The sequence below is a fragment of the Pseudopipra pipra genome, chromosome 19, assembly GCF_036250125.1.
Source record: "Pseudopipra pipra isolate bDixPip1 chromosome 19, bDixPip1.hap1, whole genome shotgun sequence".
Classification (NCBI taxonomy): Eukaryota; Metazoa; Chordata; class Aves; order Passeriformes; family Pipridae; genus Pseudopipra; species Pseudopipra pipra.
Genome location: NC_087567.1, coordinates 10,325,863 through 10,353,815, shown reverse-complemented (window position 1 = coordinate 10,353,815; position 27,953 = coordinate 10,325,863). Strand labels below are relative to the sequence as shown.

At 46.5% G+C, this 27,953-nt stretch overlaps 1 protein-coding gene across 2 annotated transcripts; it reads left to right on the top strand.

The window, feature by feature from the left end:
- The first annotated feature begins 240 nt into the window (after window positions 1–240).
- On the top strand, window positions 241–24,309 carry LOC135424663 (ABC-type organic anion transporter ABCA8-like). Of its 2 annotated transcripts, none has more exons than XM_064676127.1 (39): window positions 241–1,076; window positions 3,178–3,300; window positions 3,687–3,897; window positions 4,314–4,472; window positions 4,724–4,824; window positions 5,047–5,273; window positions 5,607–5,745; window positions 6,096–6,281; window positions 7,287–7,434; window positions 7,914–8,085; window positions 8,674–8,732; window positions 9,147–9,257; window positions 9,350–9,525; window positions 9,858–9,977; window positions 10,301–10,439; window positions 10,562–10,652; window positions 10,926–11,065; window positions 11,652–11,771; window positions 11,915–12,110; window positions 13,101–13,267; window positions 14,019–14,146; window positions 14,506–14,643; window positions 15,126–15,239; window positions 15,689–15,856; window positions 16,211–16,321; window positions 16,967–17,089; window positions 18,049–18,108; window positions 18,556–18,647; window positions 19,086–19,206; window positions 19,536–19,653; window positions 20,097–20,188; window positions 20,535–20,710; window positions 21,302–21,377; window positions 21,639–21,733; window positions 22,196–22,315; window positions 22,527–22,667; window positions 22,927–23,006; window positions 23,089–23,144; window positions 23,728–24,309. In XM_064676127.1, the coding sequence occupies exons 2-39, from the start codon at window positions 3,199–3,201 to the stop codon at window positions 23,824–23,826; spliced, it is 4,872 nt and encodes a 1,623-aa protein (XP_064532197.1). In that variant the 5' UTR covers window positions 241–1,076; window positions 3,178–3,198; the 3' UTR covers window positions 23,827–24,309. The 2 variants fall into 2 exon arrangements, with proteins under 2 accessions (XP_064532197.1, XP_064532196.1); XM_064676126.1 differs by having other exon boundaries at window positions 242–1,076; window positions 3,191–3,300.
- Window positions 24,310–27,953: the final 3,644 nt, after the last annotated feature.

The window sequence follows — 27,953 nt, the reverse complement described above, 5'->3', positions numbered from 1 at the left end:
CTGCTTTCCACGTGCATCTCCAAACATCAGGGCTCTGTCAAGGAGCTGGGCAGGGAAGTGTCTCTGCTTGAGGTTCACCAACTGGGAACTGGCATAGCCACCTGAGGGTTGGGGTTTTTTTCTCTTTGAAAGAAGTGGAGAAGGTTTGGACAAGCAGGAGATGTACTGGGGACAGGTTTTAACCTCATCCTGTGCCCTGACTTACTGCACCTCTGCACTTTGCCTCGCTCTGAAACATCGGAGTGTTATTTAAATCTCAGGGGTTGGTTTTTTTCAGTCAGGCAGAACAGAGGGAAGCAAATCCAGCTCCTCCACATCTCCAAGCCCAGCCTCTGTCCCAGCTGGTCGTGCTCCCTCCCACCACGGGTCCCTCAGCCGTGCTGCTGCCGGGGATGCTGCAGTGGCACAGCCCGGAGAGATGGAATCAAACCCACCCCCTTCAGAAGCTCAGAGTTAGCCAAGGGAAGTTTGTTTCAGTGTTTACAACATGTTTTTTAATCGAAAGAGCTGTTGCTATCCAGGAGGCAGTGCTTCACTGCTCCTCCTGCGCCGGGGCTGGAGGCACAGGAGCAGTTTTCCAACACAGCCTTTGCCATTTGGAGAGGAGGGAGAGCCACCGTTTGCCCCCCTGCCTGTGCCGTGATATCGTTGACTTCAGCCTCTCTTGCTGCACTGAGAAACACAATGGAGTTTGCCAGAGGAAGGTTTTTTGTGTGGTTTGTTGTTGGGCTTGTTTGTCTTCCCTTGGCCAAGACTCAAGAATTTCCCGAGCAACTTTTCAGAGAATCCGCTCCAGGGACTCAACAGCAAAGTGCTCTGTTTGCTTTTTATAACACAAATAAAGCTGAAACTCTGCCAAGGAGGAAGAGGGAAGGAAGCCAGGGAAAAGAGAAGTGATGGTGTGAGGAATGCCTTTTACAGAAGTGCCTGAGTGAGGAAAGGATTGTGTGGACAAAGGAGCACTGAGAGCCACCAGGACAGCCAGCCAGTCCATCCCAGGGAGCCTCAGCATCCCCACTTCCACAGGCATACAGTGAAGGACAAGCTCTGGATCCCTTCCAAACCTTCCCCTTAAGGTAAGGCTTAAGCATTCTTCCTAAAGCAAATAAAAAAAATGTTATTTTAACGGTATGAAAACATCCAGTAAATTATAACCCCGTTAATAATACTGGGAGAGGATGTGTAGGTGGGGCACTGGGTATCTTTCTAACAGGCTGAGTTAAGCTTGTGATTAAGTTTAGGGGCTGTTTAAAGGCAATAGACTCTTTTTAGCCTTACTTTGAGATGAAATAACACACAAACAGAGCTCAGTGTACAGCAGAGGTTTATTTCCAGTGTTTCTGGGCATTAAGAGGATGCTGTAGGTTCAGCTCAGCTCAGTACTTTAATCCAGCACATACAAGGAGCAGGTTTCTTTCCCTACATGCAGTGTAAGCTAAAGGCTGAATTTTAAAAGCCCTGTCCATCTTACACTCTTAAAAATTCCCCCTGAAATACTGCAGGAGCAGAGAAATCAGTCCTACCTCATTTCCCCAAACTCTGCAGCAGTGGGGTCAGTCAGCACTGAGGGATGACCAGGACACGTGGGATATCCACGATGGGAACCTGGTGTGCCAGCTCTCCCTCCCACCCAGGATCTCCTGGGTGTGTCAGCTTGTCGAGGTTACTCCATGTGACAGAACGAAGGACAAACTGGAATCCTGCTGTGACACAAACCCCTTGCCAGGGTTGAAATGCACAGGGGTGACACACGACATCCTACACCTCCCTTCTGCTGGGCGACAGGGTGACCACGGATTTGCAAGTTTTATTTTGGTTTCCCCAGGGAAGTCTGGTCGTTACTACACAGGCTAAATTCCAATTTTTATACACTTGGATTTAGTGAGATCGTCTGTAAAAAAAAAAGCCAAAAAACTGTTTAGAGATGCTGGCAAAGGAGCAGATTCCTGCCCCTGAGCCGTGTCCGTGCCCTGTCCTGCTGTGCCAGTGCAAGTGTTTGCAGTGTTTGCCCTGGGAAGGCCATTTGTTGCAGCTGCTTTTCCAGCATTTCCCTGCCTGCTGTGTCATTACTCGGGGATGTGCCTCTCCCAGGAGCTGAATGTAAATATTTGGGAGTAGATGATAAACTCCATCTTGCCTGTCAGCACTGTGAGGCATCATCCCCCAAGGGAACAGGAAAACACAAATCTTCCTTCAGTGTGACAGGAAGGCTTGAAAGGATTAGATCTCTAAACTGCTCTGGTATTTCTACCTGAGAATCACTTATAGAAGACAAGGATCTTGTTTGAAAGCAGATTTTAGCTACAGATGTGACAGTAGAGCAGTTTGGCTGTGTGAGTGGAGCCGTTTTGCATAGGGGTACTTAATCTTTTCACTCATTAAAGGCACTAATAAATATTTTGCTCACGGTTAATATGCACATATCTCAGCTGCAAAGCAGTCTGACAGCCAGCTTTGTGCCTTCCTATTGCATTTTACACCACCAGCATTAATCCAGGCAAAAATCCCTTGTGGGTTTTTTTTTATCAGGTCTTTTTAAGGATGCTCCCATGTCTTTTGGAGCGACACACCAGTGCATGCTCACGGCTACCTGTTTTTCTCTCATTTTTCATTAATATCCCAGCACTGACATCCCTCCCAACGCACTTCCAAGAATTTGTTCTCTCGTGGCTCCGAGTTGCCTTCGACTGGCGCCGTTTTCCAAGTGATCTCAGCTCACACCACAGCCAGGAGTTGCTCAACCCCTCTTGGTGTTGAGCCTGTAGCACATTAAAATGACATGCAAGAGGATTTTAGTGGCTTTAATTCACTGTGGTGTTGTCATTCCTTAGATACGAAGCCCACCCAAGCCAATTAGGTCATGTAGTACGATATTCCCTTTTTTTTATTTCTTAAATAACTCCTCCCAACCTCACTATGCCACAACATGGAAGCCTGGAATTCTGGTTATAAATCAGTGTTTGCTGCTGAGCTGGGAGAGCTGGAGTGTGTGGAGGGTGATGAGGTCTCCTGGACCCTGTGCTGCGGGGGTGGCTTGTGCTCAGCACACAACATCTGAGATGCTTCAGCTCTCAATTTTGCTGTGAAAAGGGAAAGAAAGTGTCACTGGGCACATCTACAAGGCTTGTGCAAATAAAAGCAGTCTCTGCTGCTTTAGCAAGTAATTTTTTCAAAAAGAACTTGTCTGTAGGTTCAGAGATGAAGACACTGCAGAGAAATATGAGTGTATTCCAGCAAACGAAAATCCTCTTGTGGAAAAACGTCCTTCTCAAGTGGAGGATGAAGATGCAGAGCTTTCAGGTAAGAAAAAATTAAAAATGACAATAAAAAAAGAGCAGCTAAGCACTGAGAGTGACCAATCCCTGCCTGCCCCTGGACACCAATTTCTTTAGATAAAACTAGAAGTTAAAGTACTTTTGTAAAGCACGACTGGTAGTGAACACTTTGAGACTTTAATATTTTAACTGATGGTTTTTATGCCTGGTTTGTGACATGTGAGAGCTCAGATGGGCTCTTTGGAGTAATTTCCTGAGGTGATGGGCACAATGCAGAGAGAGTCTTGACATCTCAGAAACTGGAGTGACCGAGTTCCTCTGCTTATATTTTAATCCCACAAAGAATCTGCCCTCACCCTGCTATATCTAACATGTTATTTATTTCTCCCCCCTGCTCTGCCCCGTGCCCAGGAGTGGATGCTGTCCCTGCTCTTCCTGCCCATGCTGTTCATCGTGTCCCATTTCATGGGGCACATGCAGTACCCTGAAGTGCCCTTCAGCCACCTCGGGCACTTGGATGATCCTGCCTATAACACCACCGGGGTCACCGTGGCTTTCACACCCACCACTGCCACCACCAGGCAGATCATGAATAAAGTGGCCTCCAGCTCTGTCATGAGGGGTAGGTTTTGCTTTTTAAATGTTGAGTTTTGTCATTATTTAGCCTCTTCACACCTACAGTGTGTTTTAGTGGCTCCCCAGAATCTTTGGTCAGGAGAGAAAATTCACCCCAAATCTCCTATTTTCACAAATATTTCTCCTCTAGTATTTACATTGCTGGTGACACCAGTGTGTTCCTCTGAACTGTAAAGCTCTGCCTTACCTGATATTCCCTAATTCTTTCAAGACATCCTGGTTCATTCTTTTCAGTTGCACTTCTTAACTGGTAAAGCATAAAGTATTTTAAGGTAAATATCTCAATGAGAACTGGAAAAAGAGGAGTTGAAATGCTGAAAAAGCAGAATATACCCCCAATGCCCGTGGACACATTTCCAGACTTACAGAAACTCATTGCAACATTTTGCTTACACACCACAGGTATAAAACTGGAGGCACTGGACAACGAGAACGCCCTGGAAAAAGCCTGGATTTCAAATAATGAAATTATAGGGGTTGTATTTAAGGACAACTTCTCCTATCACCTCAGGTTTCCTACTGCAAATGTGATTCTTCCCAACGAAATCTTTGGACACATAGGTAATACAAAAGGAAAATTCTTGGGCTGCTCATTGCCTGGCATGGACAGGCATCATTTTGTCAGAATAATCCGTATATGTTCAGTGATTTAATAAACTGTGGGAGTTTCTTTTTTTGGTTTTTTTTTGGTCTGTGTGTCACTGCCCATTTGAAGAGTTTCCCATAGTGCAAATGTATTCTTTCCATCCCCTTCTGTAGTGAAAATCAACTCCCTTTCTCTGCTCTTACCTGTGATGCCCTTAACCTTGCAGACAGCTGTTATAATTTCTCATGGACTCACTGTGACAGCCCAAAGTACTGGTACAAAGGCTTCCTGTCCCTGCAGTCCAGCATTGATGCTGCTATCATAGAGGTAAATCCAACTTGGGAACTGTTGTGGGCATCCTTTTATTTTAAACTTGACACAGGGAAGGCAAACTGTACCGTGGGAATAGCAAGGGGTGGGTTCGTCAGCAAATAAAGCTGCCTTAAAAAGTTGATCTAGGGAGGATGAATCAGAAGGTTCCTTATACAAATACATCTCACTGTAGAAAAATAAATAAAATACTGACACGTTGACCTTGAATTCCTTTAGGTGGTGGCAAATCATTCTGTTTGGGAGGAAATGAATTCAATAGCTGGAGTCCGGATGAAGTCCCGGAGCACCATCGTCTCGATCACACTCGACTACGCTTATTTCATGATCACCATCGTGATGTGCTTCTTTCCCTTCATGTATTTCTTATCAATGAACGTCACAAGAGAAAAGAAGAAGCTCAAGGTACTGATGAAGACGATGGGGCTGCAGGATATTGCGTTTTGGTGAGTTCTTTTCCAACTAAAGTGCGTCTGCCAAAAATCAGTCTGTTCCAGGGCACTCGTGCAGTCAGGCAATAAGTTAAATGAGTTCATAAGTTTTCTCCAGCACTCTAAGGACAAACCAGAGGGTTGAGCATGGCAGTGGTGTACCCTTCTCCCGTGGGTATTTCCTCCTAAGGTGGATCATGCTCTGTGTTCTGCCTTGGGATGTAAAGGAGTTGACCGTGGGAAATAACCAATATTTAAATTTAAAACGGTTCTGACGTGGCAGATGAAGTTACAACAACACTTCTTAATTAACCAGAAGTGTAATGGCCCCTTTCCATCCATCCCCAGGCTCTCCTGGAGTTTGCTGTATTTCTTCTATGTGTTGATCTTCTCCTGCCTGCTGACAGCTCTCGTGCTGAAGGATCCATTCTACATCAGCAGCTTCCCTGCGGTCTTGCTGCTGTTTTTCCTCTATGGCCTGGCATGTGTAAGTCAGGCTTTAAAGCCAGATTTTCTCACCACATGATTTATCACCTTGCTGATGTGCTGAAGTATTACTCCAGAGCTCTTTGCACAGTGCTTTGCACAGCTTTGCTGACTGAAGGCAGCTGAGTGGCTCCTGTGACTCAGCAGCAGTGATTTGATTTGCAGCCTGAAGGTCAGACAGGCAGTAGGTTGGCCACGAAAAGCCTGATTTGAAACTCAGATCAACCCACTAAGAAAGACTTTATTGTGTTATGCTAACTCACCAGAGACCTGCCTGCCTGGCAAACGGACGCGCTGCTGTTAAAGGTATTTATTTCCTTCAGGGATTGAAGGAAACCTCTGTTCTTACAGATCCACCTGGTTTTCCTCCTCTGCTCCCTTTTAAGGACCTCCAAACTTGTCAGCTCTGTGGGGTTCCTCATCACCTTTATCTTTGGATGCCTGAGCCTGGCGGTGCTGGTAGAAAACGTTCCTGAACCTCTGAAGTGGTTTCTGGGTCTCTGCTGCCCTTTCGCGTTTAACGCGGGCGTTGCCAAGGTAAGGGCCCCACCTCTGCAGCTGAACCTTCCCCTGCTGGCAGAGAAAGGCACGGGAGGGCACATCCTCCTTTCAAAAGTCCAGCTGTAAAATCTCCAGGTATTTTTTCACTCAGATCCACGTCCCGTTTTGAAACCTCCCCGCGACCTGAGCTGCTGTCGGGCAGCAAAGAGGGGCTCCAATGCCCCCCATCCCATCCCACCGTTTGAAAAGCAGATGAATGCAAAGGCAACACGGCCCTGGTCACAAAAAATCTGCTGTTGTGCACTTCTGTCACTTCCACATGACCCCGAGGAGCCCATCCCTGCACACAACAGCCCCATTATCCTCGGGGCCGGGCCCAGGCGGGCAGGAGTCGACTCGGGGACATCATCTCTTGGCTGCCCCATCATTCCCCTCTCTCTGCTGCAACTCTTCCTGGCAGCAGAGACTGTGCAAACACAACTGGAGATCCCTGCTGCTGCCATTCTCCTTCCATCCCCACTTTGTGCAGCTCCCCAGTTTTCCATCAGTCATATCTCCATAGCTCTGAGTGATGTTTTCTGGCTCCAGCAGTCTAATATTTGATTTCCTGGTATATATATATTAAAAAAAAAGTCTGTCTGGGAGAGGAGATTTATAGACCAGCAGAAAAAGAGACTGAATTTGCTGCTAATTTACCATATGGCTAAATCAACCACTATGTAAAATTATACCATTTTCATTGTGCCCCTGTCACATCGAGGGTGCCAAAATCATGTTTCTTGAATGATTTCCTCTAAAACTCTGTTATGTATTTCTGTTTCCAGATTATTCTGGAAAAAATCTGGATTAAAGCTTTAAGAACTCTGCACAGAGCAAATTTACCCCCTTAAATTTATTCCCCTCTAGAAAGTAAGAACAATTGGTCAATACTGCAGATGATTTCCAGGTTAACAAAGACAATTGGACCCATTGTTTGATGGCATGGGCATCATTTTCCAGCCTGAAAATTTTTCTTCTTTGTCCTTTTTTTTTTTTCCTCAGATTTTCTATTTGGAAAAATATGGAATGGGTTTCTCTTTTTCCAACCTTATGGAGGAAGCATACTTTTTATTTTCAACTTACATTATGCTGGTCTTTGACTCAATCTTGTACATGCTGTTGGCTCTGTATTTCGACAAAGTTCTGCCAGGTAGCTCTGATTTCTGCTTGTGATCCTACTATCTTCTTTTATATTTTCTATTGGTATGGATTGCATGGGATATATCAAGGAAATGATGGGCTGCTCTGAGTCAATCAAAATAGGGTTTGGGTTTTGACTGCTCTACCCCTGGCACATGCAAAACTCACAGAATCAAAGACAACACAGCATTTGGTGGTTTTTCTTTCTAATAATGCTGCTGTTGAAGTGATTGAGATTACAGTGTAATAATGTGTGGGGCAATATTTTAATTCATTACACAAAGTACTGAATTCATTAAATAAACCCCTGAAGCCAAACTTCTTGTCTCTTCTACTTCTGCTCCAGACCTGTTTTTTTTTCAACTGGACAAAGTGCCAGTTTTGAGGCAGCCAAGCACTTACTAGTTTAGTTTAGTTAAATGTTTAGCCTTGGATGGTGCCTTGGTTGTGGCTCTGGCTAATGACAGGTCATCTTTGCTTTCCTGGCAGGCAAATATGGCATTCCAGACCCTCCTCTCTTCTGCCTGAAACCCTCCTACTGGATGAGGAGCAGGAGAGGCTCCACCAGGGACATTCCCAGACCCACAGCCAACCCCGAGGAGCTCCTTGGTGATGATGTAGAGCCAGTGCCCCCCCAATTCCAGGGGAAGGAGGCCATCAGGTTAGGGAAGAAGTAACTGCTATCCATGCTTATTGAATTGGGTACTTGGGTTTAATGCTCCACAGACCCCAGAGCCTTCCATCTGCTGGGGTTTGACTTATCCAGGCAGCTCTCATGTTTGTGAGGCTCTTGTAAAAACACTTGGTTTCACAGGCAAAAAATCAGAGACAAAATGCAGATAAGATAATTAGGTAATTCAGACCAGTACTAATGGTGAAATTTAGATAAATTCATAAAAAAATAGCAGGGTGGGGTTTTTTGTTTTTTGGGTTTTTTTGCTATGGACTTTAAATGTTCTTTAGGGACAAAAAGGAGAATGTAGAGAGCAATCCATTGGAAATTTGCTGCAATGGGTTTGGCCTTGTCTTTGCAAGGGCTGGTGCCCCATTATTGGTGCCAGACAGTGACTTTCACACTTGAGTACAGGGAATGCCAAACCTGTGAATCTCAGGGTTGTTTCCCAGTACCTCTTAGTAGTTTTCGTGCCATTTCTGTAATTTTAACTGAAGACCTACAGAAATGTAGAGGGGCACCAGGGAAATGCATTTACAGAAATCCCAAAATAATTACCTCCTTACTTTTCTTTAGACTCCACAATATTAAAAAAGCATATAAAAAGAAGGACAAGAAGACAGAAGCTTTAAGAGGTATGAGAGCTGTGGTATTGATTCCTGTTAAAGATGAGGGAAAAAACCACTTATGCACAAACATTTCAGTCAGTCAATGAAATAAAACACTTGCATTACTTGAAAATTTAGGTCAAATATTAATTGATGTGATTTATAAATATTTTTCTCAGTTTTTACCAAATCTTCCATTTTTAATAAAACTAAAAGAAAGATTTTTTTTATTGTTGTATTTCTATCTTTTCTGCTAAATTCAGAGCAACTTCTTAAGCCTTTAGTTAAAGGTTTGCAGAGCTTTTCCCTACACTGCTTAATGCTCTTTTAGCTAATTATTGTCTCTTACTTCTTGTGCTTCTTGACTTTCTTGACTTTGACAATAAGTGGAGGCAAGTCAAACCTCATTTCTTCCCCAGCTTGATGTTGTTTCCATTCTAGGTTTGTCCTTAAATATTTATGAGGGGCAGATCACTGCCTTACTTGGCCACAGTGGGGCTGGAAAAACAACCCTGTTGAATGTGCTCAGTGGGCTCACCTTCCCCTCAGAAGGTAAGATGGAAAATGGGGGGACGGGGTGGCCCTGGTTCAAAAGCTGTAAACACCAGCTCATTCCACCTCTTCACTCTTATTCCTGTGAACAGGCTCTGCCACCATATACAACTACAAACTCTCCGAAATAGGAGACAGGGAGGAGATCAGAGAGATGATTGGCATCTGCCCCCAGTTCAACACACAGTTTGAGGTCTTGACAGTGAAGGAAAACTTGAGAACTTTTGCAGAAATCAAGGGCATCAAGTCCAAGGAGGTGGAGAGAGAGGTGAGTGTGTGCTCCCCTGAAAAGCATCACTGTGCAGCAGGGGCTGTTGGAAACCCCACAATTCCATAAAGGCTCCTTTTGCACTGGGAAGCTCAAAGGATCCACTTGGATGCTGTGTCTTCTGAAAATTGAAGCTCAAAGCCTCATCCAACCTGGCCTTGGACACTTCCAGGGATGAGGCAGCCACAGCTTCTCTGGGCAACCTGTGCCAGGGCCTCCCCACCCTCACAGGGAAGAATTTCTCCCTGATACCTAATTTAAATCTAAGTCTACCCTAATAAAGGATGAAAGGACAACTGCTGCTGAGAATGGACATCCTTGTGCTGTTCTAGGTGCAAAACATTTTGGAACTGCTGGATATCAGTAACATTCAAGACACTCAAGCTGAGAAACTGAGTGGTGGGCAGAAAAGGAAGTTATCCATTGGAATAGCCATGCTTGGAAACCCCCAGGTAAAGCAGCAGGCACAGCTCTGTAATACAGGGAATACTCAGGTCCAACATAACTAAAACCTTGTCCGTGTATTTGGCTACAAGTTATTGAAATTAATAAATTTAATGATTTAATTTTTTTAAATTCACAACCCACCTTGCTAGTGCAGTTCTGAAGCAGACAGAGAGTTCCCTGACCTCCCACAGCTCCCAGGACAGCTGCCCTTGCATAAGAGGTGACCTGGGTCTCTTGCCTTCGGGACCTGAGGCTTCCAGAACACCAAACCCAAGGGACGTGCAACTGCTCCAGGGATGGGGAATGCCTGATTTCATCCCCCCTGCAGGTCTTGTTCCTGGATGAGCCAACAGCTGGGTTGGATCCTCTCTCCAGGCACCAGGTGTGGAGCCTCCTGAGGGAGCACCGGGTGGGACGGGCGATCCTGTTCAGCACCCAGTTCATGGATGAGGCCGATATCCTGGCAGGTGGGCAGGGGCTCAGCCTGGGGCACCTCTGCAGAACAGCCCTGGAGCAGAAAGACAGTGGCCAAAAAAGTTTGGGGCGGCTGCTCTGCTCTATAAACCCCTTTGGCTCTTCCTTCCTTCAGACCGCAAGGCTTTCATCTCGCACGGGCGGCTGAAGTGTGTCGGTTCCTCGCTGTTCCTGAAGAAAAAGTGGGGGATTTGTTATCATTTAAGGTACCTACTTCAGCTCCATGACCTGATATCTGGGGGACACCAGAATGAATGTAAATGGTAGTGCAGGTGTCATCGAAACCAGCAAATTCACAGAATTAATAGTCAGTTAAATTAACTGAAACAGCACTTTATCCCGGAGTAAGGAATGAATTAAGTATTCTGGAGGTTTTTTTAATGCATCCTAGGAAATAATATGGTGGCTGTTGTTTGGGTGGGTGGGTTTTGGGGGTTTTCATTCCAAAACTAAGCATCTGTGTTTTTTCAATCCAACAGGATCCATGTCAGTGAGTCCTGTGACTTGGAGAATGTGACATCTCGGGTTAAGAGGTACATCCCCAATGCCACGTTCTCAGGACACAGTCAGTATGAGCTGAGATATAAACTGCCACTGGAAAACGTGAATAAATTCCCAGGTAATGTCTGTTAAAATAACTGAGAATTCTCCATAGAGGAAAAAATAATCACAGCTGTGGGGAAAGTGAAATGAAAAGGGAGATTTTTCTACAGGGGTCACATCAGGACTTCAAAACTGTTGCATTTTGGCTTTTCTGCACAATTTTATCATCTGGGTGTTTAAGATCCAACTGTGCAACAAAAGATTTTCTACTGCTTCTAATGACAAACCCAGCAGGCCAAACTGTGTCACTGAGAGTTCAGTTTTCTTTCTGTTAAATGAAAAGTCAGTGATTAGGGAGAACCCCACAGAACCAGCCCCGCTCTGTGCCTGCAGTGGCACCAGGCAGACCCTCACCCACCCTGTCCACCACATTCTGACCATCCCACAACCCAGCTCCTCAGAGGATGCACAGCCTGAAATGCTGGTGTTAAGCAGAAAAAGATCTCCAGTGGGCTGTGGATCTGGCAGTTTTGTGTTCCTCCAGACCTTCATTGCTCTGTTGTTTTCTCCCTCATGGGAGATGCTCCAGGTTGACTAAGCTGAACCAAAGTGGTCTGGAGACACTCCAGTGCTCATGTACTTGTTTTATCTCTGTCCTGCAGATCTGTTCAGTGGCCTCGACAGCTGCTCTGAGCAGGGAATTATCAATTATGGAGTCAGCATGACGACCCTGGAGGATGTCTTCCTGAAACTGGAGGAAGAAGACACGGCGGACCAAGAAGGTACAATCGCGGCTGTGAATACACAGCCCACAGCCAAAGAGATCACCTCCTCTGAGATAACCCCTGGACAGGCCTCAATTTTCACAAATGACAGCACAGAAGGTGTTCTTAGCCATAAATGTGCTCGTGGGGACTCTCTGCAGATGAGCACGTCCTCGGGGACGAGCGGGCAGAGGCAGGACCACGAGGCTCCAACGAGGCCAAGCCGGGCTCCCTCCTGCTCTCGGACGCTGGGAAGGTGACAGTGGATGGCCTGGCTCTCTGGAGGCAGCAGGTCTCTGCCATGGCATGGGTGCACTTCTTAAAGCTCAAGAGTTCGGTGAAAAACCTGCGGTCAATGTAAGTACCAAAGTGAGTCTGCCTTGGAGATCTGGAGCTGGACACGGCCACACTTGGGGGGGCAATTTCCACACCCCTGTTTTGATGGAGTTTGGCTTAATTGGTATCAGGTCTTGGGCATGGACGATCTGGGTAATCTACACTCAGAGGAGAGGAAAGCTTCTTCCTTTCCAGCACCAGGAACACAAAATCTCCCTTTTGTGTATTTCATTTCTGTATGAATAATTTATGTAAGAGAAATCCATTTTCTTTCTGAAGAAAAGAATCATTTAGAAACACTTGTATTTCAGATGGAGGAGGGGGTTTTAAAATAAGCTAATGTCTACAGAGAGTACCTTCAGACTTCCTTTGCAATTTTTTTTCAATTTCTATAGTGTTGCCAGTGCCTAAACTCATTTGGCCCCATTGGTGTTCAAGCTGTGGTGGAGCACAAGAAACAAAAGGAAGATGCTTATTTATTAAAAACTTGTATCTAAAGGAAGTCTGAAAGGCATTTCATGGCCCTAAAAAGTTGGGCACTCCAGATCTGAGGTCCTCTCCCTGTTAAATTTTGCGTGTCTTTGTGAGTGGTCAAGGTTTGAGACTTCTGGAAATAAAATTCTCCTCTCTGGTGACCAGTGACAGGACCCAAGGGAACGGCTGGAGCTGTGCCAGGGGAGGGTTGGGATGGATCTCAGGAAAAGGTTCTTCCCCCAGAGGGTGGTTGGGCACTGACCAGGCTCCCCAGGGCAGTGGGCACAGCACCAAGGCTGCCAGAGCTCCAGGAGGGTTTGGACAATGGTGGGATTGTTGGGGTGTCCTGGGCAGGGCCAGGAGTTGGATTCCACAGTTATTGTGGGTCCCTTCCAACTCAGGATATTCTGTTATTCTATGATTTTTACCAGAAAGAGTTTTGGGCAACCTGAACATCACCCACCAATTCCAATATGCAAATGCATTTCTGCCGAACACCTGGTTTCAGAGTGTTTATTCATCTCTTTCTTAATGTAGTTTGCTGCTCTATGTGGTTTTTCTGCTTCCTCTGGTTTTGCAACTGTCCCTGGTTGCTGCCTGGCAGAGTGTGAGTGCCTGGGAGCTCTCGTCTGCACGGTACTTCCTGCCCCTGGGGAAGAAATCCTACCTGGAGACGACCACCCTCCTGGTCCACAACAACACAGGTGAGCCTTTCCTCATCCCTCCCTGTTCTGGGGCTTCTTCTTATTCCGGAGAAAAATACCTGACAGAGCAGCTGGCTGTAGGATGACAGGGATCTAAGGAGGGTTGAAGGTTTCCATGGCAGAGGAGCATGGGGATTGTCTTTGAAGGGTTGTGAAGGAAACCCACTTTGGCTTCAGCAGCTGGTGAGGTCCTGATGCGAGATGAGAAAAGGTTCATCAGAGCAGATGAGGTTAGATGGGACACAGTTCTTTCCCTGCCTTAAATCCAGATCTGTATCCAAGAAATAGACTCCCAGGCAATTTCTGCATTTTCAGAGTGTGGGACTCTCAAACCAGGCACCACATTCCAGAAAGGGCTCATTGATGCTGAGTCAAATTAATGGGCTACTTGCAGTTTTACCTTCAACATTCCCATGAGTGGATGCTATTTTATGTTACTTGGCCAGAGTGGGACACTGTTACCTTCATCAGACAGTCACAAAGGAGAATACATTTTGCAGCACCTCAGAAGAGGCAGGGGAAAAAAATGACAGTGCAAAAATTCAGTCAGTGAGACAGAAATCCACTAACTTCACAGAAGTTAATGTGCAATGATCCTCCACACATGTGCTAGCTGATGTCCACAGTTACTAGAACTTCCCCTGGTTTCATTTGGTGGTCACGGATTTGAAAATAAAATCAAAAGTCAAACCATCAAAGGCTCTTTCGTTTTTCAGTATTATGATTCCTCTGCTTTTGGCCTTCGCACCAGGCACAGGCATTGACAGCTTCATCCATGTGCTCCAGAGCCAAGATCTTACAGTGGAAATAACCAGCCAGGAAAATATCACAGAGGAACTAAAACACAACGGGGCTATAGAGGTGTCTCGCGAGGGTCAGGTGAGGATTTGTCTTCTCTCCCTCCAGTTTCTTCCCAACAACTGAATAATTAAGCAAGATGCCTCCATCAGCTCTCCCTGTGGGATGGCCCTGTTGACTCAGGCTCACAGGTACAAAGATTAGAAAGTGTTTTAAGTAGTAAACTACATGCTAGAGGAGACCTTATATCCCTCACTCTCCACCTCTAAATTTGCATTTTTTCAGCACAGACTTCCAACACCTCATAATTTGGTGTTTAGCAAACAAGGCACAAACAAAATTATTCCGGGCCTGGATTCTCCCCGTGTGCTCCTTTTCCACTGCTTCCCTGCAGATGAGAAAAGCCAAGAGTTTTCATCTTGTTTCCTTGCCCTTTGAAGAGCTACAGGTTCACCGTGCTGTGCCACTTGGAGGCCGTGAACTGCTTCCCTGTGCTCGTGAACGTCATCAGCAACGCCCTGCTGAGGACCCTCAACTCCACCGGGCACATCCGGGTCTGGAGCCATCCCTTTTTCTCTGTAAGTGATGCCAGAAGGGGCCAGAGAACAGTTTAAGGCCTCAGTAAACCCTCAGGTTTTAATGGGGAGCTGTGCAGGGCTGTCTGTGCCTGTAAACACGTGGTCCTCACTGGTAACTGTTTGACATCAGGAAAACTGAAGCTCATTATTCCCTTGTGGGTCTCGAGGGCTGCTGATCAGAGAGGGTGGCTGGGAGGGCTTCTCCAGGATGTTCCTTATCCTCTACATCACATTTTTCAAGCTGTGGCTCATCCCAAGGCTGGGATGGAGGAGTAGGACCTGCACCACCCATCTCTCCTCACCAGGGGCAAACACTTTGCAGGGCTATGGTTTGGGAAAACCTTCCTCCTCCTGCCACTATTTGGTTTCAAATCCCACTTTTTGTTCACAGTGCCCTGTAACCCATGAGAAATGCAGTAAGATGAATAGTTGCATTACGTTGCAGACCATTTTCTCCAAATGCTTTGTTCTTCTGTTTTCAGATCTACAATCCACGATACTGGGACTATTTTATTTCCTTTTACCTCATTTATATGCTGTTGTTATTCCCCGGGTTTCCTCCTCACTTTGCAATGGGCTACATGCAGGACTACAAGGTAAATTCCTTGAAAAGGAGCATATTTGGGGTGGGGGCTACAACTGCATTGCCACAAGGATGTTTGAATATGGAAGCAGAGCATCGTTTAGGCTGGAATAGAATCATAGAATCATTCAGGTTGGAATAGAAGCACAGAATCATTTAGGTTGGAGTAGAAGCACAGAATCATTTAGGTTGGAATAGAAGCACAGAATCATTTGGGTTGGAGTAGAATCATAGAATCATTTAGGTTGACTCCAAGGTCATTGATGGGCAGCTTGAAGTGTTTTGATCTGTATCACCACAAGCAGCTTCGCAGCCACCACAAAATGTGAAAAGACAAAAAGAGGTCGAATTTTATTAGGTTTTTTTTTTTATTACCTTTTCATTTCCTGGAGCCACTCCCATGGGTGCAGCTGGCCAACCAGGCACTGACAGCAGACTCCCCTCTGCATTGTGCCTTCCCAGGTGGGAGCTCGTGCCCAGCTGAGGATCTCGGGGCTCTTCCCCTCGGCCTACTGGTGTGGCCAGGCACTGGTGGACATCCCACTGTGCTGGATCCTGCTCTTCTCCATGTTTGGGCTCCAGTTTGCAATGAGCACCAGGACTACTGGGACCATCAGCATCTTCTTACTGGTACATCCCATTCTGGTGATTGCTGGTTCCCTGGGGAGGGACTAAGAGAATATTTGGAGGCAATATGAGTGGGGGCAACTGAGACACCGTGGGGTCAGATGGTGCTGGAGCACCTCTGGGTCCACTTACTGACCTTCTCCTTGTTTCACCTCTTATCATTTGGGTTTCTCCAGCTGGAAATAAAAGGCAATAAATCTTGCCTTGATGTACTCCTTTACACCTCGCAGTAAAATTGGGGTAATTACTAAATGACCTTAATATATGATCATTTACACTGAGCCCCATGGCTGTGTGTGGGTTTCTGATGGTTTAGATCACCCCATTTTCTCCAGTGAAAGCCTTTCTTTTCTGCAGGTCGTAGGGACGTTGGGTTATGGGATTTCTATCGTTCTCTTAATCTACTTGATCTCCTTCACCTCTCGCAAAGGATGGAACTGTGACCTTTGGTCTTTTATCCTGATAGTGGTAAGCACATGGTTGGATAATGCACTGCAGGCTTTACAGAAGGGTATTTTGAGATCTTAAGGATGAACTAGATGTCAAAACACCAAGTGTACACGTGGAACATAAATATGGGCATGTGTTTTATAGCAGCCAATTCTGCACTAAACTTGTGCTGCCGTGTTCTGTTCCCACAATCCTGCTGTGACATGGGGAAATACTTGGATCCATCTTGAGCTAGATCCTGGTGCAGGAATGGAGGCAAAAAAAAGGGTATTTATCACTCTGCTAAACACCTCCCATCCAAGAGATGTAAGGAGTTGAGATAGGAGCCATCAGGTTAGACTCAGATCACCCGAGCCTGGAAGGAGATGGATTATTTGGCATGAATTGGAATGGGAATGAACAGAATGGGATCCCACACTTCATTCTTCTGCCTGAAGCAGCCCTCTGTCTGGGAAGAAGTCTCCCTAGCTGGCCCAAACCAGCAGCCTACTCCAGGCAGAGACAGCTGAGGACCTTCTGAACCATCACTGTTTCTCATCTTCATATATTTAATCCATTTTTATAAATTCAACAGGGAATTGCAAAGCTAGACCCACACAATTTTAAAGACCAGTGAGCATAACCCTTCCCACCAGCTAAGTTATCCTCCTGTTTTGTTTTCAGGTGTGCTTTATCTCTTTTGTAATCAGCAGAATCATGGATTTTACAACGGACTCTCGGAACTCCCTCTACATTCTGTCTCTCTTGATTCCCGTGTACCCCCCAATGGGTTTTGTGATCCATCAGGTAAGTGGTGCTGCTGGGCAAGGGGAGGCATAGAGCACAACTCTGGGTCCTTGGGAGCCAGGTCTGGGGGGCCTCATTCCAAGTGGGATTTCCCAAATGGACAGAGTCCATCATTAAATGACCTTTTCAGATCAGGTCTCATTTTTCCAGCTGTTCATTAAGGGCTGGGGGGTCCTTCTCAGGCTGCTGAACTGTGGCTGTGGGTTGGGTGAGCACTCTTAATTCTTTCCATGCAGAGTCACAGAGTCACAGAACAGAAACATGGACTGGTTTGGGTTGGCAGGGACCTTAAAGCTCATTGTGTTCCACCCCCTGCCACAGGCAGGGACACCTTCCACTAGCCGAGGTTGCTCCAAGCCCCATCCAACCTGGCCTTGGACACTTCCAGGGATCCAGGGGCAGCCACAAAGTCAAGCAACTTGGCTTGAAAATTCACAGGAGGAAATCTGAAGTCACACATCTGACTTTGCATGGAAACAGAGCGAGAATTACAAATACTCACCAGGCGCTTTACTCTGCATCAGCTGAGGGTGGTAGTGGAAAGTCAGCTGAGAATTCAACAAAACCCTCCAGCTCTGTGCAAGACTGCTTATAAATGATGAATGACTTAGGGGTGAAGTCCAAGTAGAAGAGACTCCTCCACTGTCCTGCCCCACTCACCTCCACCCCTTCTCCTCTGGGACCCAAAGGAGAGGAGACCAGCTGTTTTCCTGGGATAGGGCATCACCCCTGGAAGGAGAGCCCGGTACACGTACTGGGGGGGGGCTGGGACATTTTCTGGTGTAGGACTGGGGTGCCCAAAGCCAAACTTCTGTATTTGTTCATCTGTATGGTGAATGTTTGGGGTTAATCAGAAGCTTTTGTACGTTTTTAAAAGCATTTTTTCAGTGTTATTGGATTACCCAGAATGATACTAAAGAATTATGGCTTTCATTGTGTACTTTTTTTTATTCTTACAGCTTTTTAAGGAGTACTTTGACACGACTTCTGGCAATGATGCACTAGTCTCTGTCTTTGCAGTAAGAAAACATTGAACATTACTTTTATATAGGAATGTGGGTCTCCTAACCAGCCCCCCCAAGTTATGAGGAAGCAGGAAAAACCTTGAGCACACAGGAGGAGGATCTGGGTGGGTCTGGCTGACAGATCACCCCCTGTGCTAAAATAACCTCATACTTTTGAAATGGGAAAGGGAAAAGGGAATAAACCCAGATCACTTACTGCTGCCCTGTTATTCTATGATTTGGGGGCTTTTTCCTGCCCTGAGTATCTTCTGCAGTGCTGATAAGTGATAATAGAGTTCACAGCCTTCAGGATTACCCTGAGTTTAGATGGTAATGGACTTCATTTTCACATCCTGTGTTTTCCCCCACGTATTTTGTAACACTGCCACCACCTCAGTGCCAGCTGCAGTAGTAGGGAAGGCAAATCTGTTAATGTGGCAACCTCTTTTTTTTTTTTTTCAGCCCTATGTCCATTCTGTGGCTTTCATTTTTCTCCTTCGCTATTTGGAGTTAAAATATGGAAGAGCAGTTCTGAGAGAGGACCCAGTATTTAGGTTTGTATAAACACACACGACCCACAGGCACATGTGAGATCTAAACTCCCACCACACTGCTTTTCCTTGAAGACATCATTGCCCTTGTGTCCTTATTTTTAAATAGGGTTTTTTTAAATACTGATGATTTTTTAATGACTAAAATAGCCCCTTAAATACCACAGTGCTGTGATAACATAAAACAGCTCTCAAGCTTGTAAGTACTTCCACATGATGTTGTCTGTGCCCTGGGAGGTACCAGCTTGGTTCTTTGTACAACATAGAAAGATTATAAATATTTTAATAATAATAAGAATGATGATAATAGTAATAATTAATAATTTAAAAGTACAAGGAACATTGAGTCAGAGTGACATTCTCTCTTAGTCTCTCCAAAACATACTGGCAGAGAAAAAGGGTAAAGAACAAAATCCTAAGACAAATATGATGGGTTTTCAGGATCTCCCCAAGAAGAGAAAGCAGCCACCAGCACCCCAAGGAACTGGAAGAGGAAGATGAAGATGTTAAAGCTGAAAGAGAAGCAGTGAAAAATGCCATAGCAGCTCTGAGTCAGGAGGAGGTACAACTGACTGTTGTCCTTCTTGTTTTGTTTTATTTTATACCACAAACCACCAACTATCAATTAGAGCAGGTCAGTGCTCTGACTGTGTTGTTCTCACTGGGAAAATAAAACTCCCAACAGTACAGTGTGGGTTCCATCAGGGTAGAGGAGAAAACTGTTTAGGGGAAAATGGACAATAAAGTGTCCTGTGGCACCTCATATTCCTGGTGAACTATAAAACTAAGATCTTTAGAAGATTTTCTGCCTTTTTAATGGAAAAATGCTACTGAAGGATTAATGATATCCAAGATAATAAACTGACCTTGCTTCTTCCTCTTCTCCTGCAGAAATCAGTCATTATAGTCAGCAATCTGTGCAAGGAATATAAAATAAAGAAAGCTGGTTCTGTTTTTAAGAAGAAGAAGAAAGCAGCCACCAAGAATGTTTCCTTCCGTGTTAAAAAAGGTGAGAACTGGGACTGTTCTCCTGGACCTGTTTTAGTCATACCCAGAGAGTTAATTCTCTGCAGCTTCTCAGTTATCTGAGCAAGGACATAAAGGTCAAATATATTTGCTCAGTCATTAAGGCAGGTTTGGTCTGTGTTAATGAACCATGTGATGGGGGTCCATCCTATTAGTTACCTTTGACTACCCATTATCTAAAATAACGTAGATCCTGGAGAGAGGGTCCCCTTTAGCAGTGGCTTCTGGGATCAAAGCTCAGACTCGCAGCATCAGCTAGAGCTGGAATGCTGTGGGCTCTCAGAGCATGTATTGTATAAAATAAACCAGTTTATTTTATATGATCTTTGATACTATATGTTGTCTTTTATATTTTTTCTTTTGGGGGACTGTGATATATTTTTTGGATGGAGACTATTCTTAAGAAATTAAATGTACTTGTTCCAGGAGAAGTATTAGGACTTCTGGGGCCCAACGGAGCGGGTAAAACCACAGCTATCAAAATGATTACTGGAGAGACAACCCTGACTGCTGGGCAGGTAGGAGACATCTGGAGAAAAGGGATGGATTCATGATAAAAGAGCAAAACATGCACCTAAGCTAAGCTATAATTTTTGTTGAAGCGATCAAGGTTTTAACTTAATTCACTGTGCCACCAAATTAGATAATGTGCTGATAAAAAATACTGAGCTACTTGTAATTCTGACAAGCGGCTGCACTTACCCCAGTTGGCCATGTTTGTACTTAAAAACCGTGCAAATGAGGGTTGTGAAATCCCTCCTTGGGGTCTCCTCCCCCGAACCCCAGCGAAGCCCAGAGCTCCGAACGCACCCCTGAGCCTGGGCAGGGCTGTGCGAGGGGAAAACCACCGCCCCGCTTGTGCAGGTGCTGATGAAGAGGGGAGATGGAGGAGCAGCCCCCCAGGACCACGGGCCCGCCTTCCTGGGCTACTGCCCCCAGGAGAACCCGCTCTGGCCGGACCTCACCGTGCACGAGCACCTGCGGGTGTACGCGGCCGTGAAGGGGCTGCGCAAGGGGGACACGGCGGCCGCCGTCACCAGGTACCGAGGGAGCATCCCCAACCTCCTACCCCCTAAAGGGGAGGGCACCAAAAGGTCAAAATCCACCCTGAGCCACAGCAAACCTCGAAAGAAACCCAGGAAATGCGGCGGCAAAAGTGCTTTTCGTGCCGAAAGCCGCGGTTGGGTGGGTTAAGGAAACTTCCAGTTTTGCCGAGGGCGTTCAGAGGGGATGTTTTTCTTTTCAATTTAAATGTCCTTTTAGGGGTGTTATCTTTTACGTGTGTTATCTTCAGGCAGATTTCTGAAATCTTTAACGTTACAGTTTGGCACAACAAGAAAGGGTTTTAAGCATTGCCTGCTCAGCTGACTCTGGCAAGATGGAATGGATTTATAATGCTCTTGATGCTAATGATGGGTTTAGAAAAGAGCTTGTGGCTTATTCAGTACACTTTGCTTCAAATAGTCACTTACATTTTAATAACAAAATAAATGTTTAATGGAAACAAGCAGGAGTCAAGAGCAAGGGGAAGAAAGCTCCTTTTCCTTGTCATTTTGGGAATCCTTGATGAGCTATTGATTTGAAGTAACAAAAATGTTCTTTTTTTTTTCACTTGTTCCCTTTCCCCACAGAATAGTGAATGCTCTGCAGCTTCAAGACTACTTAAAAAAAAAAGCCAGAAAATTATCTGCTGGGATAACCAGAAAGGTGTGGGTTTGGTTTACCTGTAATGGGAACTGCAATGCTCACAGCACAAATTAAAAACCTCCTTCATGAGTGGAGGGACCTACCTGTGCTCTGAGCCTGGGAGAGCATCACATTGCTTTCCTCGTGGTGGGGTGATGGGAATAAGCCTTTTCCAAAACGACTTTTCCTATAAATCAGAACCTTAATTCCCAAAAAACAGGCAAATTTTGTAGAGTGCCAAGGGCTGTCAAAGCTTTGACTGAACCCCTTTCCCTGCCCTAGCTGTGTGTGGCCATGTGTATGCTGGGCAACCCCTCCGTCCTGCTCCTGGATGAGCCCTCCACGGGCATGGACCCCAACGGGCAGCGCCGTGTGTGGTGAGTAGGAACTTTACCCCAGTGGTAAAGGGGTGGGAAACCAAAAAGCAGATGCCTAACTTTAGGTAAGGAGTGTTTTACCCCCTCCACAGTTGGTGCTGCTCAGCACGTGCCAGCGGTTTTATTGGAAACTCCCATGTTCTTGGTTCTCTCTGGATCAACCATGGGCAAGGAGAGAGAAGAAGCATTTTACCTTCATCCTTTTTTGCAGATTTAGGACAGTCATACACAGGATTTGGAAGAATTCCTAATGACACTAGAGTCAAAAGAATTTTTTGTCATTATTTCAAAGTACTACCCTGTGCTCATCAGTCTAAACTCGCTGTATGTGAAGATTATACACTTGCCTTAGAGGAGAGGCATTTGGAGGGACAGAGGTATAGGGGAAAGTGTCTGATATTTCTAGGGAGCGTTAGACTTTCTTTTTTATCTTTTTTTTTTTTTTTCCCCTCTGATCCTCAGGAAGACAATCCGTGATGCCCTGAAAACCAAGGAGTCGGGAGCCATCCTGACCACGCACTACATGGAGGAGGCAGAGGCCGTGTGTGACCGTGTGGCCATCCTGGTGTCTGGGCAGCTGAGGTGGGTGACAGCACAGCCAGCACGTGGCTGAGCTGGGAAACCATCCCTGTTCCTCCCCTGGCCTCACCTGCCCCACCCCATCACCGTGGGCTTTATGAAGTGCTCCCCGTGGTTTCCCCAAACGCACCATTTGGGAAGGAGCAGGCAGTGGGGTTGCAATGGTTTCACACCAACTTCTCTTCTTGTTCCTCCCTCCCTCCTTCCCCTGCAGGTGCATTGGCTCCATTCAGTACCTGAAGAACAAGTTTGGCAAAGGGTACCTGCTGGAAATCAAGGTCAAGGATCCAGAGCACACAGATCTTCTCCACGCTGAGATTTTGAAGATTTTCCCAAGTGCAGCCCGCCAGGAGAGGTAACTAAAAAATTTGGGATGAATAGTGGTTTCAACACTGCCTCATCCCTGAAAATATGCCCAGTGTGATGGCCAGACACAGGATGCCAGGTGGAGAAGGATGAACAGCTCAGAGTCCCAGTATGGAGACCTGATCTGATAAAGTCCCCACATCCAACCCCACTGTGATCCTGGCAGCAAAACATCCAAACATCCATAAAGTTTTGATCCCAGAACCTTATTACAAAGCAAGAATCACCTCTCCTTCTTTTTCTTGAAGGTTCCCCTCTTTGCTTGTCTACAAGGTCCCAATGGAAGATGCACTGCCCCTGTCTCAGTCTTTCTCCAAGCTGGAGGAAGGTAAGAGCAAAACAAGGTGACCTGTTGAAAAGATGGAAAACATAGACTGCTGACTTTTGACTCTCTTCCCATTTCTCCACAGCCAAACGAAGCTGCAACCTCGAGGAGTACAGCTTCTCCTTGAATACTTTGACTCAGGCAGGTGATTTCAGGGCTAGTTGTGTTGCAAAGGCCTGAGAAGGAACAGAGGCTGCAGTGAAACCGGGGCTGGCGCAGTGGCAGCTCCACCAAAAAGCTGCCAGAGGGTGCTGGGTGGGGGGTCCTCAGCTGGGAGAGTGGTGATCAGTGGTCTGGGATTTTTACTGCTGGGATTTTCCATGGTGGGGAAAACTGTGAGTGAAGTCTCAGTCTCCACTCACCTGAGATGGGCACACATCACACCCAAGGCATGGATGCCCCTGGTAGGTGCCCATGCCCAACCTCTCCAGTTTCTTTGGAAGCAGCAGGTTATTGCTGCTTGTACAGGGCTGGTGGCAAAGATGAGGAATGTTTATGTCAATTAATTGGTGGGTAAAACCTACTGTATGGATCTACCTATGGGCAGGTGGTTCCTCTCAGCAGGTTATCCCAGAGAACACGTTGAGTGTCAGCTGCCATGTACCTGCTCCCCACATAAAGCTGCTTATCACACCTCTCACAGGGGCTGCAGAGCTGTAAAGGAGCATCACAGCATCTTGTGAAAGCCAGGAAAATCATCTGAGCTTTATCTTGCACGTTTCAGGTGTTTTTGGAACTCTCCCGAGAGCAGGAAAAGGATAATTTTGATCTGACTTTGGACGGGACTTTCGAGTGGAAACAGCTTCAGCAGGAGGAGTGTTGAAGGCCCAGGATGCTCATTTATGCATTACTCAGTATTAACCAAATGCACATATTTACTGCCACTATCAGTTTATCACAGAGAGGGGGAACAGGCTCTGCCTTTCCAGTGACCAGCAGCTGAGGGCTCCTCTCCACAGCAGAAGACATTCCACCTGGACTCTGCAGGCGTCTAAGCCCTATCCCAAGCTGCACTTCCAAAGGGTGGTTGATGAAACAGTGCCTGTCTGGTGAGAGCTCTTGTCAAGCAGAGCAGGGTGCAGCCCAGGGACTGAAGGTTTGCAGAAAGAAGGGTCATAACCCATCTCTGGGGATGGAGTCTCTCTGGATCTGGGGGCGTCAGGGAACCCCGACATGCTGCTGACCTTCTGGGCTCCTCCCCCACCAGTGTCTGGGACTATCTGCCTATGACATGTTCAAATACATCTTATTGAAATTTGCACTCTATTTTTATACCCTTCCAATAAATGTCTCTATAGAAACTGCAGTTACATCCTCATCTGTCATCATTGCTGGGGACCATCAGGAACAGCTCAAACTCCTCCCCCTGGGGTGGAGGTGCTGCAGAGGGCTCAAGGGGATGGCCAGGTAGTTTTAGTCCATCACGTTGAACTATCTCTGGCTCCCTGGCTTGGCAAGTGCTCCTTCTGCCCCCTCTCCATGCTTGGGCAAGTGACTGTCAGTCCTTCCCCTGGAAACCACCCTGGACTTTTCAGCCTGGAGAAGATTCCAGGGATATCTCAGAGCCCCTTCCAGTAGCTAAAGGGTCTACAACAGATCCAGAGAGGGATTTTTTACAAGGGCATGTAGTGATAGGACAAGGGGGAACGACTTCACACTGACAGGGTTAGATCAGATATTAGGAATCACCTTTTTACAATGAGGGTGGTGAGACCCTGGCATAGGTTGTCCAGAGAAACTGTGGCTGCCCCATCCCTGGAAACGTTCAAGGCCACATTGGACAGGGCTTGGAGCAACCTGGGATAGTGGAAAATGGTCTTGCTCACTGCAGAAGGGCTGGACTAGATGACCTTCAATAGTCCCTTTCAACCCCAACCTCTGACTCTGTGATTTTCCTCCTGTTATCCTTGTGCCCAGATCATTTGCAAAGGTTAAAACTCTCACAGAAAATATTGACTTCAATTCTCTTCATCCCAGTGGTGGCTGTGTTGCAATCACTGCTTGTGTACGTTCCCCACTCAGCTTCAAAACATATTTTGGCAGTTGGAGGACACACATTTAGAGAGATCCTGGTTCTTTCCATCCGAGTTGCACAACAGCTCCCTTTCTACTCCTCAGCCCTGAGAAATGGGTAAGTGAAGTCATCAAACAGTTTTGTCACCTGTTCATACACTCAGCACCAGGAAATGGGAATTCTGTGCAAGGGAAAAGTTTTATTTAGTGCCCTGGGGATATCAGTGGTGCTGAGGAACTAAAGGCACAAGCCTCCTGAGATAAATACAGTTTATATGATCCATTGCTGTTAGGGGTTTTTTATCAGCATCTTATGGTCTGTGCCTCTGGAGATGCTGCTGGTGATGTTGGTCCCTCTGCTGCAGTGGCTGCTGGTTTGAGTGGACTTGTGAAATACTCTGGCTTCCCTCTGCTCTGCTCTCTGTGCCTCTGCCCTTATACAGAGACCCTCCAGGAAATCTCTTCTCTTTACCACCCAGCATGATGGAACCAGGACCCTTTGGAGGTCTTTGGATGATGCAAAGACCCAAACAGGCCCGGAAAACAAGTCCTGTCTTAGAGAGAACATCTCTGGAGCTGGAAATGAGGAGTTCCTTCTGACAGCACTTGGACAGTTGTGTCTTCCAAGGAACTGCCACCAACACCCTCCACTTCCACAGGTTTGACTGACTATTCCCCATGATACTTGACATTTTCCATTGCAGAGGAAGATGAAGCAGCAGAGCTTGCTCCATCACATCTGCACAGGGAGGAGAAGGAAAAAGAGAGTCCCCAAAGGGGAGCTGGTTGGAGCTGGGGTTTTGCATCAGCCTGGAGGGAAGGGGGACAGGGCTTGTGGCATTGCCAGCTCTCACTGGAGATTTCCATGTCCTGGCCCATGGCCAGTGCTTGGAGAAAGGGGTTCTGTCACCAGCACAAAGCAGAGCTTAGCTGGCAAGGGGGAATGAACAAAAGTTCTCAAAAAGTTCACAAGGACTTAGCTTTTCCATTGGAAAGAAAAAAAAAAAAAAAAAGAAAGAAAAAAGAACAAGAGAGAGATTTCCTGGAAATGAACTGACTTATTGAATACTCCCTTTGGAGTTCCACCCCTCTCCCTTCCCCTGCCCGGAGCTGAAGGGCTGCAGGAGGAAAATCATCCCCAGCAACTGTGGTTGCTCTACCTGCTCTGGGATTGCAGGGGCTGACAGTGTCACCTCCAGCACAGAAGCAGCCCCAGAACTGCCCTGCCAGCCTGGTTATTGCCCTTGTTTGGCAGCAGAGCAAGAGCCCCCCGTGCCCTTTGCCGCTGAACCCAGAGCAGAGCGGCCGTGCCAGAGGGTGTATCCATCATCCAGCACAGAGTGGGTGAGGCAGCTCCTGCTGCAGATGCCACATGTTCCCCACAGTAACTCAGGCAATAACTTGATCTTATTAACAGGAAGATTCTTATTTAATAGATGGAATAATGCCCCCTTTATGCAGCAAAGAGATGAAGAGCACAAAGGGCCATTCACCAGCTGCCTCCAGCTCTGATCCCCAGGCACCAAATCCCAAACAGGCATCCTGACAGCAAGGAGCAGCCCAAACCTTACAGGTTACTGAGAAAAAAAAGGCCAGATAGTAGTTTTTGAGTGCTAGGGATCAGGGGAGCAAGGCACATCTGTGCTCAGCATTTGGGAGCTTGAGGACAGTGTGTCACCCCAAGATTTGGGGAGCAAAGCAGTACTTGAAGTTGAAGGATAGTCCCTAGGACTGGACAGGAATGGCTTTCCAGGTCTCCTCAAAGCTGTGATAGAGATGGACATTGTCTAGTTCAAAGGCTAATTAAGCAACTCCCCTTTAAGTGCAAGTAAGCAAAACCAGCAAAAAAGTGGTATTTCTGAGAATTCCAAGGAACTTCACAGAAAGCAGTGACACAACTTCTGTGAGTCAAACTTCTGCAGGGTGGGGGGCGGGTAAAGCTGAGAGATGACAAGCAAAGGGCTGGTGTCCTGCAGAGGAAGCCCAGAGCAGGGCTGTGAGATGGTGTCCTGCCTGCAGACACCCTGTGGGGTGAAGGAAACATCCCCCAGCCCTGAGCAGCTCCTCACAGCCCCTCCTGTACCCCCTTCCCAGCAGCAGTGCCACAGCCATGGGTACCTCCTCTGGGCAGGCACCTCCAGATCTTGGAGCTTGGCTGGACAAAAAAAACATCCTTTTTTTTACAGAGCAACCCAGGGGGAAAAGAAAAAACAGGAGACAGGACCAGCATCAAAGAGAAAGTTATTTGTGTGTGTTCTGGAAGGAAAGGCACCATGAATATGGAGTGTCCCCTGCCAGGATGGCAATGAGTATCTCCAGCCAGGCTTCAAGAGGCTTCATCACAGGGCACACAGCTCCACTGGCCATGCATGGCTGTCCCAGAGCAGAGCCAGATGCTCTTCAAGCAGAAGCAATGAGGCAAGGCAGGTGCTGGCAACCTCGACAGCACAGGAACCCAACTCTCTTTTTCCATTTGCTTGAGACAGAAGAGGAAGTCAGAGTTGGATCCCATCTCCACACATGGAGGGGTGAGCAGGGTGTATCAGCTCCTCCAGTGGGACCCAGCACAGCACTGGAGCACCAGGGTGTTGTAACAAGCATCTCCCAGCATTTAATTTTTAAGGCCTTTCAGCCTGAATTACTGTGCACGGGGAAGCTGAGAGAGGAGATTTTTCTTCTCTTGCACTGGTGCTTCCTGATTCGACTCAGCACCTCAGAACCCTTTTGAGACTTTTCAGCTCAAAATAATTCTCCTCAGCAGCAGATGGATAAAATATCATGCAGAAGACTATGTGTGGCTGTGACAGCAGCCAAACCCAACAAAATATTTGCTTCAAAGCAGGAAGAGGGATAGCGTGTCCAGCTGGAAAAAAGCAGGAAATGGTTTTTAAAAGAGTGAAAGAAGGGGACAGAGAAGGAGATGGTTGTGTAAGACAT

Excerpts from the sequence above, each read along its gene's own strand:
- LOC135424663 (XM_064676127.1), top strand. The coding sequence starts at position 3,199 with ATGAAGACACTGCAGAGAAATATGAGTGTATTCCAGCAAACGAAAATC. Across the intron at positions 18,109-18,555 it reads CACTAGTCTCTGTCTTTGCA|CCCTATGTCCATTCTGTGGC; the intron begins GTAAGAAAACAT and ends TTTTTTTTTCAG. Across the intron at positions 20,711-21,301 it reads ACGGCGGCCGCCGTCACCAG|AATAGTGAATGCTCTGCAGC; the intron begins GTACCGAGGGAG and ends CTTTCCCCACAG.